The sequence below is a fragment of the Salarias fasciatus genome, chromosome 13, assembly GCF_902148845.1.
Source record: "Salarias fasciatus chromosome 13, fSalaFa1.1, whole genome shotgun sequence".
Lineage (NCBI taxonomy): Eukaryota > Metazoa > Chordata > Actinopteri > Blenniiformes > Blenniidae > Salarias > Salarias fasciatus.
The window spans coordinates 16,868,619-16,884,788 of record NC_043757.1 but is presented as its reverse complement, the minus strand read 5'-3'; the positions used below and the strand labels follow the sequence as shown (position 1 = coordinate 16,884,788).

Below are 16,170 nucleotides of genomic sequence, written 5' to 3'. Positions count from 1 at the left end.
CGGGATGGTACTCACAGTCTCTCCAGCTCCTTCATGTCATCGAAAGCCCCACGCTCGATCACAGTAATCTGATTCTCCATCAGCTGCCTGCAGAGGAAAACACAGGGAGAGAATATGTGACCGAGATATTTGTAAACGTCTGGAGAGAATCAGTAGACGCGGTATAAGAGGTGTGTCGCAGCGTGTATATGAATCTAGGTGCAGTGTATTCAACACTTTTCTGCCCCAGACGCACAAAGAGAGCAGTGGCGTGGACTGAGGGCACAGTGTGGAATCTTGGCAAAGGAAGCTGAGATTGCAGCCAGGAAAGTTTCCAAGGTGGCTCGAATAGTGTGGGTCTGGGCTCTAGTGTGGTCCACCGCTGCAGCAGCTGGGTGGAGACCAAGCAAAAAGCAGGCAGGGGGTCAGAAAGTTGTGCGGCGGGCTCCAAGGATTTCACCACTGGCATCATCAAACGAGTCCGAGACCTGTGTGTTTGTGTGTGCGTGTGTGTCTGCTGGATATCACGGCTGAGCACTATCAGCGCTTCAGCGAGTAACATCAAGGCCATCGGTCACACAAACAAACATGCACACGCACACAAACCAAACAGACTCGCAGCCTTGCCTCGTTTATACTGCCAGAGCTAATGTGCAAAAAAAAAAGTGGCATGGATAGTTTTGGAAGTGTTACAACAACACAAAGTCAGAAAGGAGAGAAAAGTGTGCGGCGGATTTCAGAGCAACAAGCACTTTCCTTCATTACATACACAACTGTTCTGTGTTGAAGGAAAGCTCTGATGTCTCCTGTGAGGCCGCGGCACGCTGCAACTCAGCAGTCTGGGCTTCCTCCCCATCGAATATAAATGCTAATCACTGTTCACACTCCATAAACATGGAGAGAAAAGTGCAATTCACCTCAGATCTCTTACTCATGAATTTAGATGGAAGTGAAAAAAAAACCTGATGAGTTCTTTTGATTTGAGAAACATTTTGTGAAGATTGCCTGAAGGCCTATTATCTTCTGTTGCTGTGATATTTCACTGTTTTCTTTTTTTTTTTTTTTTTATTTTTGTAGTGACTATTGTGTTGTGTTTTGGCCAAAACACACACACACACATACAGAGCTGAGCACCCAGTGCCAAATGAATGGAGGTAAATCAGCTCTGTTGATTTTAGGCTGACAGCATAGATGGCAGCTGACTGTAAAGATAAACCCCTGTTCCTGTTCCTTTCCTTCTGTGGGTTGCCCGGAGGTCAGCAGGATCAGAGGTCGACCCGCTGTTAGTCTTAATGTTGCTGCCCCACCGAGACATTTCCTGGTTGCCCACACAAGCAATTTAATGCACCTATGTCATGTTAATCATGCATTATGTATATAGTTGGCTGACATTAAAAAAAAAAAGAAAAAAAGGCAGGCAGACTGTATGTGCATGTGCGTTACATGTAAGTGGTTATAGCAGAGAGAGAGGAAAGGAGGGTTTACAGGGAGGGAAGTTCCTTCTTTAGTACACTGCAAGGAGTTGTTTCCTTCTTACTTGCCAGTGACAAGCTGGCGACAAGAAGGCATTTAACCTCGACGTGGGGGGAAGAAGGTGGTGCAGAAAAGGAGGCATAAGAAGACGGGGAGGGGGTAGGTAGAGCGTGGCGGGACCGAAATGGGAAATTAGGAAAAGAAGTAAAGTACAGGGGGATGGGCAAGCAGTGACGAGGCTCGGAAGTATTCAGGCTTTGCAGGTTTGTAGGAATTATGCTCAGCTTGTGTTACATTTAAAACATGTCGGGGTCTAAATGGCTTCCCCTTCAGCTGTATTTTAGCACCTATGGCACCACTCGCAAATGTGTGTGTGCATATGTACACATATAGACGCTTTTACAACTACTTTATTACCCAAAGTCACAAGTGCTGTTTAATTTCACCAGAAAGGGAGTCAATGACTTCACCTGAATGTGTTAACTGTGCTGAGAGCCGATTGGACAGGCTGCCTGTGTGCACATTTTAAGCTGATGTGTGGGAACAGAGGGCAAGTGTGCATGCGTGTGTGTGTGTGTGTGTGTGTGTGTGTGTGCGTCTCAGGGACAATAAATGCAACTCCACCAGCCAGAACACAATGAGAGAGAAGTCCATTATATGACTGGCTGCAGCCATTCAGTAGCTTAATGTACTTTGGAGGAGACTCTTGACAAATGTGTTGCCACTTCAGTGGGTATATGGTAATTCCAGCAGCAGGGCAGCGTAACTGCAAACCGCCATGTTTGATGCCGCTCAGGTATGCACGAATAAATAAATTCTAATGCACTTGAACATCTCATGATTACATATGAAAACAAATGCAGGTACTTACAGAACTCGCAGGTACTTCAGTCCGGCAAAGTCACTTTTGGTGACACGTGTGAGGTTGTTCCCATTCAGCTCCCTGAAGAGAGAAACATGCAAACACACACACTGTGAATATATTTGAAAGCTGGTGTTGCAACCAAATTTAAACCAATTTCACTTAATGGAACTCAATGGGAGTCAATTAAAACGGGCAGTTTAAGGTTAAATCTAACTCTTTGTACTAAAACCTGGAAAAGTTTTGTTCACATTCGAGCTGCTTGTTTGTCCATTCGGTTCATTTCCTACTCACAACACTCACTCCAGCCCCACTTCCCTCTCTGTCTGCCTCGTCCTACAACTGCTGGGGATTAGCAGCAGCCAGTGAAGGGGATTTGCGTCGGGCCACGAGGCCAGAAAGCTAAGTGCTCTGGATATAATAGGAGCTGCCTCCCTGCTGAGAGCAGGCCGTTGCTACAATAGAAGGGAGAGACAAAATTTAACAAGGTACATTTGGAATTACAATGATTATTCTAATGCCTGACAGCAACATAAGTGATTTGAGTTTGATAACTTTCATGAACCCTGACAGCTGGATTCGATTTCGAATTTTGTAGCTGCAGAAAACTGAAGATTCAGATTGAAAGATACTAAGATACTTCTCGTGACAGAGAGATAACAATGCAGGCAAAGCCTGCAACCTGCTTCCAGGGTGGCAAAAGAACTTATATGAACAAAATATGCATAGTTTTCCCATTCCAATGCACTTCCTTTGCATAATGTGTCCACCCTTCTGTGACCCTCTCAAAGTAAAATCCCCCCCCCCCCCCCCAAAAAAAAACTGTCTGAAAATCTCTGAAAGCATTGGTCTCTCTCGCTCAGTCACTCTCTTGCTCTCTCGTCTAATGACCACTCGAGGGACTGTAGCACTATGCAGTACGAAAGAGAACGGTCATTATAGACAGATGGTGGGTGGGTGTGTGTGTGTGTGAGTGTGTGTGTGTGTGTGTGCATGGCTGTATATGTGCGTATGTGTACACAGGTGCATCGACAGGCCAAGCGACAGAGCCACAGGAAAATAAATAATGGACCGGCCTTCATTAGACCGGGCTCCGATACACACACATGTGGGGCTCATTACAGGTGCTTACGCAGATACGCACACACACACACACACACCCACACAGGCAATTGTTATCTTCAGGGTGGTCACTGCTGATGACACTCAGAAGACACTAATAGAGAGAAAGAAGGAGGATGAAGATGAGGAGAGAAGTTACTGAACAGAGAGGTGGCATAAAGTTGCGGGAAGAGATGAGTCACACACAGACAACTGAAGTCTTGCTTTTCCCTGTAATAAATATCAATCCACAGTTTTCGTAATAAACAGTCAAATCTCTGCATGCTCTCCTGGTTGTACTAATCCGACTGTTCCTTGTAACATTTTGAAATGATTTTGCTCCCTCCCGGTGTCAGAGTCATCTTATTACATGCACCTGTTCAGCAAAGCGGTGACATTTAGGCAACACTCAAATGTCACCGGCAGCCTATGATGTTTCCCCTCGCCAGAATAGCTGTTTATGACATATTTTGACCTTTACCAAGGCATTTTTGGAACATACACTGTGCAGGATTTTATAAAGACCTCGGAAAGCGAAAATTGGACCTTTGAACCTTTTCCAGGTACTATCACTATACCTAATCTTTCTTAAGGGTGTGTATTGTGTGTAACTTTGTGCATACAGCCATGTGCAGTAAATGCCACAGACAGCTGCAGAACACGTCAAGTGAGCATGCACGTTTTTTACACAAAGGAAAGTTTACCTCATAAATCAAATCCTGAAGCTTAGACTGAGAAAACAAAACCTATATATATGGAGTGTTGCAGCTTTTCATGTCTACCCAATTAGATGGAGTGTGCTGACCTGAGAGTTACTTGGGGAAGATCTTATTTTGGTTCAGTTTATAAAAGGTTCCCGGTATTGACGTCAATTTCAACCAACGTGGAACATGAACGCACACACGGACACATACATCAGATACACACACAAAGCACGTGCACTAGAAAAAGGTTTGTGTATGATTGGGATGGTCATCATACAAAAACGCATATGCATTCATTTCTGCTCCTAATGAGCAGCAAGGAAACTGTCCTAATACAAAAATGCATCAAGTGTAGACTGCAGACTGCAGTGCTACATCTCAGTGCGAGCGGTGTGCGCCAAAAGCATATTCGCTGAAGGAAAAAATCTGCTGTTTATTAACTGCAATATCATTCACTGCTGTTTTTCTTTGTTTCCCCAATCGAAGACAGTTACACAAATGCCTTTGGAGTATAGCAGCACAGGCACGTTAACTTCTTTCATGGACAGATGTTTCCTAACACTGACCCTGTGCTGCTTTTCTCATGACGGTACAGCAGTTTTACTTTGGTTGCTGAAAATTATTAGGTATCATTCCGGGTTTCTGTAGCGAAGGATTTCTAAACGTCGACTACTTCGGTCAAATCTATTCCATCCTTTGGAAACTCTGCAAGAATTCCCTCTGCTGACACACTTCCTTTAGAGAGAGTGGATTTATGACATCACCGTGTGATCCTTCGCCGTCCTAAAGTCCCAAGCTGATTGATGCCTGAGAGTAATTCCGAGTCTACCTTCCCCCGGGTGGACACGCGGCAGCTTTACTCCACCGCACTACATCTCTATAATTCAAAGGGGGCTTGGAGCACGCCTACAATGCTGAGAAACTCATTATGTTTATTTCTGCCAGCTGCCGGGGTCCCTGTGCTGAGCGCGTTCCAGACCTGTTTCGAATTGTGCAACGTTACACCAAATGAAATCCTAAGACTGGATCGAAAATACGCAAACACGCCGTCTCCACGAGGCCTGCACACAGATCCACATTTTCCATTCCTTACTTAGGAACTCATGTGCACCTAGTGCCTGATAAACATCAGGATTATGTGTTTGTTGGAAACGGACAACATCATGAAGCCATGAGAAACAACCGTAAGAAAGTTTTTCACCAACATTACATTAGAAAAAAGAATAGCAAAATGAATGTAAATGCTTTGGAACAACTCTCACAGGTTGAAAACAAGAAAAAGGGACAAATCTAACTTTTACAAATGAAAAAGAAACATTGAGAAGGAAACATATTTTTGTTAACATTGACTCACAACGGCGGGTTCCCTTAATTGTTAATCGTTTAGTCTCATTCTTTCAACCAGAAAACAACTGGCACCACATGATTAACTCAGGCTGTGAGAAACTTCTGCTAACGCAAACAATTCACAGGCTTCAAACATTTTCTTCCACAATATTCAAAACACAGAACAATCTATCAATCCATCCATCTATTCAACCATTTGTCAAGGTTTGGGTAGTCACAGCTTGCAGCCCAAACTCAGACAACACTAGGCAAAAGGAAGGAGACAACTTCACTCAAGTGTATTTCAGCTGAGACTGTACTATTGCTGTCATGTTTCAGTCAGATGCATAAAATGAGACTGACGTGTCAAGCTTTTGATTTTCGAGAATATCACTTAATATGATGCTTCTGTTTGTGCAGCCATTCTGCATTGCTGCTGTGAGCACCACAGGACCATTTGTCCCGAGCAGCTTTCGCCTGGCAGGGAAGACAGAAGCCAGCTGATGCGGGATCAGTATCACGGGGCCGTCCAATCTCCTCTCTGTGGAAACGATCTGATCATCAAAAGACCGAGGCTGCCGAGCCCAAAACATGAGCGCTCATTAACCACAATCACACACTGCTAATGCTATTTGACCAGACCGGTCAGCACTCTCCCCGATGAATGGAGGGAACAGGTTGGGATGCTGTGAGGAAGCCAGGCATTCCTCCTCCCGCCGACTCCGCAGCATATGGATGTGACAGCCGTGAAGCAGGCAGGTGGAGACTGCGATAAAGTCACAGAGAGAGAGAGAGACAGGAGGAAAGAGCGAGCTGCTCTGACGGCGTTGTTAGCTGTCGAAAAGCGACGGCGTGAAGCAGTGTGGCGGAGTGCTGCGAGCGGCCGTGAAGTGTGAAGAGCTGACGGGCTGTCTGGACCACGTCGGCAGCAGGATGAGGCCCGGAAGGCTGGCAGACTGCGAGGAGGACCAGGAGGAAGTGACCAGCATATGACTGGTCTGGCAGAATATGGAACGAGTCGGCGCCGTTTAAGCTCACCACAAAGATCTGCTCAAAGATGAAGAGACCGAAAAAGTAAGAGACAGACAGAGAAACAGAGAAAGAAAGAAAAGAAACAATATGACCAAAATAACACTCTCTTAAACCCAACTGGAAGTCTTCTGTCCACACTAACAGGTCAGATTGAACAAAATCTTCCCCCTCTATTGAAATGTGGCTTTTAGACAAGTAGAAGTCTTTAACTGCACATTATTAGCGTGTGTGTGTGTGTGTGTGTGTGTGTGTGTGTGTGTGTGTGTGTGTGTGTGTGTGTGTGTGTGTGTGTGTGTGTGTGTGTCTAAAGCTGTTTTCCCAGCTCCTGCGCTCCTCAAGGGCTATTTACAGTTTTCATTTTGCTCAGTCAGCCCTCAGGAGCAAGATCACTGATAGGAAAAGTTAAACATCAAGCAGATCTCACACACAGCTCCCTCTCGGAGCCTTGACCAGTGCAAGAGCTTCTTCATCCGCTCAGTTTCCAAAACAGCTACAGGTAAAAGGCGGCAGACCAAACCCGTGCGTCGGTGTTTTTGCTGGTTTTACCTTCCCTTCACGCGATCACACCAACCCTGACAGGTTCACACAACGGCAGCAACAACCTTGACAAGGAGACGGTGCGGTTTGAGATATCTCTCTTGTGCTGCTGCAAGCAAATATATAGTGAGGAAAACTGGGAGACGGGGAAAAAAAGAGCCAGGCGAAACACATGAGAGGGAGGAAGCACAAAGACAGCTTCCGATCAAACGTAGATAACTTATGACACTCTCTAAAGCTGAAGTGAATCAATTAACCATCTGTTCTCTGAAGCCTGAAACACACACACACACACACACACACACACACACACACACACACACACACACACACAGACACACACACTTTCGTGGTCTGCACTAGTTCTGCAGTTTGTTCAGCGACAGACTTTGAGGTTCTGTTGTGGCTTTGTATCCCATACGGACCATATGAAGGCATTTGGGCAATATGAGTGTGTACTTGACTAGAGAGTGTATCGTATGGACATAACATCTGCTCCGCCACATCTATTATGTTTCAGTTACTCCAAACAGAAGACTGTCGAGACGTTTGCTTCACAGATGTGCATTGACATGGGGCAACGTTGATGGACGCCGCATGTGTGCTCGAATCTGTCTGCTGGTCCGCAAGAATAAGATTTGTTCAATGTTTGAGAGTCGCCCCCGCCGAGCTGCACGCTCATTCCTCCAGGCTCCTTCCAGAAATTAACTGATCTGTGTAAGAACCAACACTGCAAAAAAAAAAAACAAAAAAAACTCAAGTTGAACAAGATGATTGAGTGTTTACAATGTAAAAGTATAAACTATGCAAATTATTGTTTTGGAATAGTTTTAGAGTGGAAAACATCAGGCTGAGTTGTTCAAACATAATGTTCATCTAGCCTGAGGAAGTTAAAAAGGTGCAGGATCAAACTGAAATTCAAAACATTTGTTTAATTGCAATTTATGGAATAGGAACTCCATTATTTTACATTGATTTTTAACTGTATCGTTCTGAATTTAAAGTGCTTATCTCTAAGACTGCACCGAACTGAGCACGGACACGGTGAATGCTCAGACTGATGCTCAAACACATCTGGAAAGTTGCCCACATTTGCTGTGAGAGCGGCCTCAAACAGAGGCGCCTCAGCGGGCATGAAATGTGGAATACGAAGGCATATCTACAGTGTCAGCAGAGTGTTCACTGAGATGAAATTTTCACACACGCACACAGCATACGACATTATTTATGAGGCCTGCTATATGATATGAGACGTTCTCCGTTCCCCCTTACCCCTACATTATCATCGGAAGTGCACCCCAAACCATAATCATCCAAAACCCAGCCTTAGCCCAGACTGAGACCTCCAAAACATCGTGCAGTCCAGCATTTTGGTCTCCACAAGTTTGTCTGGACCTCACACGGGTATTTTAGGTTTCAGACTCCACAAAGAGAGCAAAACAGGAGCAAAACACACACACACACACACACCGCCCTCCCCTTCCCCTTCACACCCCTGCCTCTTCTGGCTAGCCAGGAGGGTTAAAAGCAAAGAGGGTCTTCTGAGAGATGAAAGGTGATCTAGGTGGATTCTCCAAATTCGATTTTCATGGTCTGCTGAGATACTTAGATAGGCGTGCAAAGCAATCATGCCCGTACGCTCGTATATGCACATGCATGTACGTCTACTGTATCTACAAATGTCACACACGAGTAAAAAAAAAAAAAAAAAAAAAAAGTGCATGCAGTGGAATTAGATAGTGCTTTTTGACACACATATCATATTAATAGGGTAGTTTTGTAGCTCTCCTGGGTGCAATTACACAGCGCTATAGGGTAGTTGTACTCATCAGGAGAGCGGGGTAGTAGATTTGTACGGTGTGTAAAGACACGCAGCAGCTGGCTTTAACGCTTAACAACTCGCCATTTCTCTGCTTGGAAGAACAACACACCGTACAGGTGTTGAACGTAAACCGGTGACTAAGCGCATAAGTCAAATAGAGGATTTACGCAAGCCATGAAAACTACCGGAGAAGGAACTTGTAGATGATGCACCTCAGCGAGCCATAATGAGAAACGGCTCACAGAACAATAAGCCGTAAAAGCAGCGTCGGAGATTAACGTACAGTGGGAGAAAGGACCACAGCTGTGTGCGCTGGCAGTAAATTGAACTAACTGAGTCCCAGGCCTCTAATTTCAAAGTCCTCCACTGTGCATAAACATTCTCTGAATGATCTTCATTCCAGGCATTATCACTCCTCACAGGATTACCAGGCTGTAAAAGTAGGTGAATGAAATTCAGGCCGCCCCAGGGCAGGACCCACAATGCCCCTCTATATAATAAATCAGTTAATCTTGTTTATTCATTCATTAGATTTGAGGTTGAGTTACACCTTTCTTCACAGCTCGGCGCAGTAATCCTTTCATTAGCGATCACTGCTTCAGTTACTGTGCAAGCCCAACGCCGACGGGTTTTTCTCATCCTCCTCTAAAGCTTCCCAGCTCCACCCTAAACCACATTTCTTTGTCTTTTCCCATTCTGCTCTCTCCACTTAAGCCTCGTAGCCAGAGTTGGCAGGTAGTGGGGCGGGCTGCGTTCAGTCTTGTCGGGGTAAATTATGAATCAGGTGGCCGGTGAGCTGTCTGTTGTACCAGTTATGCGTCGGTGCCAAAAACACTGCAGGCATTACCTGGCACGTGAACGTGCACCTCCCACCTCCAAGCCCCCCGAAATACATCAGTGTGGTTCTCACAACGACCGAGCCCCTCACCTTCAGCCACTACTAACCTACATATGTTGACATCAATTACCAGTTCTTCACTGCACACATGGAAAAAAAAAAAAGAAAAAAAAAAAACGCGTCTGAAAGCACATGTTCGACTCTATGAATAAACAAAAGTGAACATCGGATTCATCCAGGCATACACAACACACACACATATGGTGCGCAGCCTCTACCTCCTCCGCTCTGGAGCTGCTCCAACATGCCTCTGAATCTCGGTGCAAGGTATTTTCCTGGCACAGAGACGGCATTATCGGTACAACAGCTTTTTTGCAATTAGATGAAGGAGCACAGGCTCCAAAACTCCTCCCTTTCACATCCATGCACTGCCAGGATGTTAGGAAGACAAAACAGGGGAGAGAAGGGCTGCAGCTCCATTTGACACCCATCCAACCAAAAGCCAACTGAAAACCTTTACTGCAAGCGTCACTTCATTCAGCAACTCAGATACTAAATATGTCTCAACGCAGCCTGATATTGATATGATTGCCATTCTGATTTGTGTTTTTGGAAGTCTCAGAGAGAAGTGGAATAAGAAGGAAGAGAATCGACGGGGGTGAGTGGATTCAGAGGGAGGAAGGCGAGGGGGAGGAAGCGGCCAGCGGGCCGTACGCAGCAGGGTGTGATTTTAACACGTGGAGCTCACAGTCTCATTACAGGCTTCAGTCTGAGGAGCGCAGGGGTCAGACCTGATCCAAAACCACACTGACAAGTGCAAATGGGATTCTGTTGTCTGGCTCATCAGCCTCCACACACACGCACGCACGCACGCACCCAAAAACCACCAAACCCCCTTTTCACCCCCAGGTGAAAGCATCACCCCAGAGGAGCACAGATATGCATGCATTCACAAACATCCACATTCAACAAACGAGACCAAGGAGCAGAAGCACTTTGCTGCATGCTGCTTCCTTCCTGCAGTCTGCGTCTGCTCTCCGTTCCAGCATCAGCCCTACATGCTTTTTGGCAACGTGCATGATTACACCAGTAATATTTATAAAACCACTAAGTTGACGCATTGTGTTTTGGATCTGGAGTGCTAACCACAAAATATCAAGTTTCATCAAGTACCTAAAGGGTTCTCATAAAAGAGCAGGAAATCCTTAGTTTTCTTGAACACACTCTCGACAATCGATCCAGATGTTGAACTGAACCATAAAAGTAGTTGTCATCTATAAACATGACTACAGAAAGGAGAGACTTGTTTAACATCTGATGTTAAGAACGGAGGCCATTAACTTTTGGAACCAAATTATAACAAAAACCTGACACCCTCATTACTCATCTTTGACCCGAGTTGCAGTTGCACAGTGTCATTCACATAAAAACACATTTTCCAGACACAAACACATAAATCTAGCGATGCACGTGGGACCGTCGTGTGGGGCTGGGGCGAGCTGCGCTGATCTGCACCAGCACCTTGATGAATCACCCTCGATAACGACCCACAGAGGAAGATTGTCTCTATTGTTAAGTCAAATCTCTCAAGGGGGAGCTGGGAAGTATTTTCTAACACGACCTACCCCCTAACACACACACAACTGACACATGCACATACACTAACTGGAAAAAAAAAAGGCAATGGCCAAGGAATAAATTACACGTTGACCTTTACACACACCGCGTTTAAAATGCGACGAACCGAGCGTTTTTTAAAAAAGATGCAACGACGGCACAACGTTCAAATCTTCGGCTGGATGTGACCTACAAATGCACGAGCAACTTTTAACTCAGAAATACTTTTGAGTGGAGGGGCAGGGAATATTTCCAGTGTGAATGGCCATTCATGTAAAAGGAAACCACAAAATGACCACGTTTCCTCCCCGGTTCACTGTTAAACCAGCGTGTGCACACATGCAACTTGGAAACATGCAGACCGCCAAATCAAAAAAAAAAAAAAAAGGTGTTCTTAGAAATTAAATATGAAAAGCATAAAATATGCAGCCAGCACTGCTCCCACTATGCCAACGCTGCCTCTGACACAGGCTTTCTCTCCTCCGTTCCCACCACATGTTTTATTCAGAGCTGGTATTCTAAAAGCTGAAATAGAACAATCTATTTCCCCTTGCACTCCTCACTTCTGATTTACTGATGAATATTTCAAAGGAATGTCAGAAAAGACAGAGAAACTCCACTCTGCGAGCCAGCGTCTGCCTCACCTCTCCCTCTCCGCCTCCCATCCTCCCACCTTTTTACAAGACAGCTACGTGATCCTCACTTAAGTCGCAGATTTGCTTAATTTTCTACATGATTTAACAATTTGTGGAGCGAGTGTTCGGGGGGTATGAGAAGGGGAGGTGGGGGGAGGGGGGGGAGTCGTTGGCCCAGAAGTGGCGAAAAAAAAAAAAAAAAAAAGAAAAACTTGAAAAAGGGGAGAGTGGAAGAGACAGATAAAGAGTGGCACAGTGCTGCACAGATAGGAGCGAAACACATTCCTCATTAAAACTGAGCGGCGAATCTAGTTGTTAAACTTTAAGTGAAACTTTACTTTGAAATTTGAATACTTTTTTTTAATATTTAAAAAGAGAAGCAAAACCGGACTCTGGTAATGTGGAGTCAGGATAAAAATCGAAATCTGTAAGGAGCAAGTGTAAATGAGGAGGTAAGTAAATTATGTACACATGTGAAATGCACACACATCTGCTCCGGCTCTTTCCAGTCCCCTCATGCCTATTTATACCTGACTGGAATGCCAGTGAGTGACTGACTGGCTGACTGACACACTGTCTCTCACACACACACACACACACACACACACACACACACACACACACACGCAGAGCTTTACAGGCAGTGCTATTGTTCTGTTTTACTCTGAGCAAAGTCATGTGCACCACTGCAATAAAGCAAAGAAACTGAGCAGGAACAGTGGAGGGAGGAGAGAGAAGCAGTCAGGAACTTCACCGCACGAGGTACAGAGCAGGGATGGTACTCACAGCCTTTCAGTGTTGCGGGGGATATTCCTTGGCATGGTTTTGAGACCCAGTCCATGGCAGTCCACTGTGGTGCCGCTGCAGGTACACAGGGCTGGGCAAGCACTGGCACTGCCAGTGAGCAGGGCACAGAGCATCACCACCCACATCCAGAGCGGCTGCCCGGCCAGCCTGCCCATATCTTCCACAAAAGAGCTTCCTCTTATGGGCATATTCACCACCACGGGAGCTGCGCTTCTTCAACAAACCTTTTACTTCCTTATGTCCTTCTTTCTGCCTCTCTTCTTCCAACAGCCTTGCTACAACTCACAAGTCCGCAAGAGTGATTTTATTTGTGGTGCATATAAATACACAGTAGAATATAAATAGACATATAGAGCGAAAACAAATGTTAATATGTTCCACTTAGCTGTGCAGCAAAAAAAGAAAGAAAAATCCTTTTTGTTATTGTAGAATTCTTTTGTTGAGGGTTAGATATCCACCACAGTTTGTTGATGGTAAAAAAAAAAAAAAAGAAATGCTGCTTTCCTTCTCTTATGTTCTCCTTTGCAAACTCTACTCCTCTCTTGTCTTTGTGGAGTTGGTGTGCTCTGGCGTGCACACGTCTGCCTCTCTGTCCTCCTCTCACTCAGTCCCGCTCTGCTCTGCTCGCCTGAAGAGAGAGGGAATAGGGAAAGAGCAGAAAGAAAAAAAAAAAAAGCGAGTCTCTCTTTCTCTACACACACAGACACACACACACAGACACACAAACACACACACACACACACACCAGTCATCCATCACAAGGATCTACAAATAGCAGAGCCCCCGACTCCACCCCTACCCCTCCTCTCCTCTCCCTCCTCATACAACACCCCCCAGAACCCTGCCTGAACTCACTCTCATTCCCGAGATCTCCTTTTCATTCCCTTGACTCTATTCACAATACAAATCTACTACAAGTATCTTTCTTCTCCTTTTTTTTTTTTTTTTTTTTTTTTTTAAGTTTTTACCCCACTCACTCCATTTCTTTTCTCTCATGTTTGCCTCCAGGCGGACCCCTAGAGAGGGACCTAACCTGCATGACACTGCATAACCACTGCCCGAAGGGAGAGACTGTGGGGAGACGGGGCGATGGGAATGTATACAAGTAACGAAGGGCAATCCGCCAGGGAGGACGGGAATCAACACACTGGTCCGGGGAGTCAAAAGAACCAGAATAAATAATCAGTAAGCAGGAGTCTTAACCTGAACAAGAAGTGAGGCCACACAGACTGAAGCTATAGGTGGGTGAAAAGGACTTACACACACACACACACACACACACACACACACACACACACACACACACACACACACACACACACACACACATTCATTTTGCCTCCACAGATCATGAATCTGCAGGGGAGTCAAACCACAGCCATAAAAAGTAAGTCAACACTATATTTTAAGCACAGCATGAGCTCAGAAGAACTAAGATTAGAGTCTAATATATGCAAATGAAAAGACAAACGGCTACAAACACGATCGTACACAATGTTTTTTTTTTTTTAGATCTATAGGAGAGTCACTGACATGCAGTCCTTCCCTGAAAGCCAGAAGCATGAAGACAAACTGGATCCGACGGGAACAGAAACCTAAATAAGCAGCATCTGCAGGTCATTATTAACTTAAAAGGAATCCCCAATAAACGTTATTTTGCAAAACGTGACATTTAGCAGGAGTAATGTCCAGCCTGTGCTTGACAGTGTAATTCTAGCTTTCAGAAAACTTTTCCAAATACATATTGATTCACACTCCATAGAATCGCAAATAAGTATTCTGGAAGCGGGTAGAGAAATGGAGCTCCCATTTTTATGAGCTCGGCCAGAGTACATTACTTACAGTTATCCGCACAATAAAGCAAACGGTGACATCTAGAAATGGTATTCAAGAAGCGCGGTGAAAGCTGCCTTGGATGAAAAGAAAGCAGCCAGTCATTCATGCAGAGCTATTTCTTGCTGAACTAATGTCATTACGTATAAATTTCTCTATCAATCTCTATTTAATAAGGCAAATCAGCCAGCTGATTAAAACAAACCCCAATTTTAAATACTGAGACTATTGTACTTTTACATCAAATCAGTACTGGTAACACTCGTGGTCCAAACGTTTGAGCTCTACTTTAAAATGACAACCTCAACCGTGAAAGAAGAGCAATTCATGAAAAGTTGTTACTGTGTGTCTGCTTCTGCACTTTAGCCCTTTGTTTACAACCAACAACACACCTGCCTTTTACTCCAGTTTCAGTCCAGATTACTACAGATCTGCACTGAAAAGCACTTTTTATTACGCACCTTTGTTTTTAATAAAGGAAAGCGAGGCAAAGCAATGGCAGCGTACCAACGATCACATCCGTTATCCACCTCACTCCCGACTGCGCTCCACTCCAGCCTCTTGGTTTCTGATCTAATTCTGCAGAGGGCTTTCCTGAGGGGTGGATTCCTCCCAACATTAACATCAGCAAATCACACAGGCTTAAGGACCCTGTTAAGTTTCACTGGCAGAGCACACAGGGGAAAAAGAAACAGGCAGGGAAGATCCAAGAAGAAAAATTGCAAGTTTTTTTTAGTGCCTGTTTGCTCTGCTGCTGGACATATGCATTTATGTGCAAATGCAGGGGAACACATACCTCAGGGGAGGGGGGGGGGAAAGACTCTCCATCTGTCCCAGTAAAAATGCTAGTGCAATGTAGATCTTCCCTCTATGAATGGCTAATTAAAGGGGAGACTGTGGTGCTTAGCAGTAATGGGGGTAGTAGTACCATCCCTCGGCTCTCCCAGAGCCGTGATAGGAATGCACACAAATGCACAACAGGAATGATTCTGCTGCTCTCAAAGCTGTGGGAGGACATGGCAGCAGCCACAATGGTCTGGGAGAGAAGAGTTGGCAAAACACACACCTCTGCCAAAACTAATGCAATTAAGGCCCTGCAATTAATGTGGGGTTGGTGTCCCTTTTAAAACTTTACAGCTATCCTGCAGTCTGTCAAGTTAAATAAATATTTTTGTCCAGCTCATAGAAGTTTGGGGGGAAGGTAATCATGGCCACAGGTACAGAGGAGTGGACCTCTTCGCTGCTGTGTGAAATGAGAGTGGGAGCAAACAGAAAGAAACCAAATTAGGCATCTAGAAAATTCCACAGCATGTTCCAGACAAGAGTTATTTGTATTTCACCCTCAAAGGGCTGTGCCTCAAAGGAGAAAAAAATACATCTAATGTTGAAAAAAAAATGCAACACTGTGCTGGAGTGCACAAAAACAATTCTAACTTTAAATTGTATGTGTTTATGTTTAGGGTATTTTATAATATAATCACAAAGGCATTTCACTGCATGCATTTAGAGTAAAGTCACATCCAGCCAAAAAAAGCCACGAGCATATATGTTTGTGGGTTTTTGAGAGCTCCAGATAATGTGAAGTTGATTACAGTCGGACAGAC

The 16,170-nt window shown here is 44.8% G+C and overlaps 1 protein-coding gene across 4 annotated transcripts in view; it reads right to left on the bottom strand.

Annotated features, from left to right (window-relative positions):
• slit1a (slit homolog 1a (Drosophila)) overlaps positions 1–13,363 on the bottom strand; it is an 86,688-nt gene extending 73,325 nt beyond the window's left edge. For all 4 annotated transcript variants that reach the window (XM_030105883.1, XM_030105885.1, XM_030105884.1 and 1 more), the window contains exons 1-3: positions 12,713–13,363; positions 2,324–2,395; positions 16–87 (exon numbers count right to left, since the gene is read on the bottom strand). In XM_030105883.1, coding sequence (XP_029961743.1) covers positions 16–87; positions 2,324–2,395; positions 12,713–12,921 — 353 coding nt within the window. In that variant the 5' untranslated portion in view covers positions 12,922–13,363. The remainder of the gene's footprint in view (positions 1–15; positions 88–2,323; positions 2,396–12,712) is intronic.
• Positions 13,364–16,170: the final 2,807 nt, after the last annotated feature.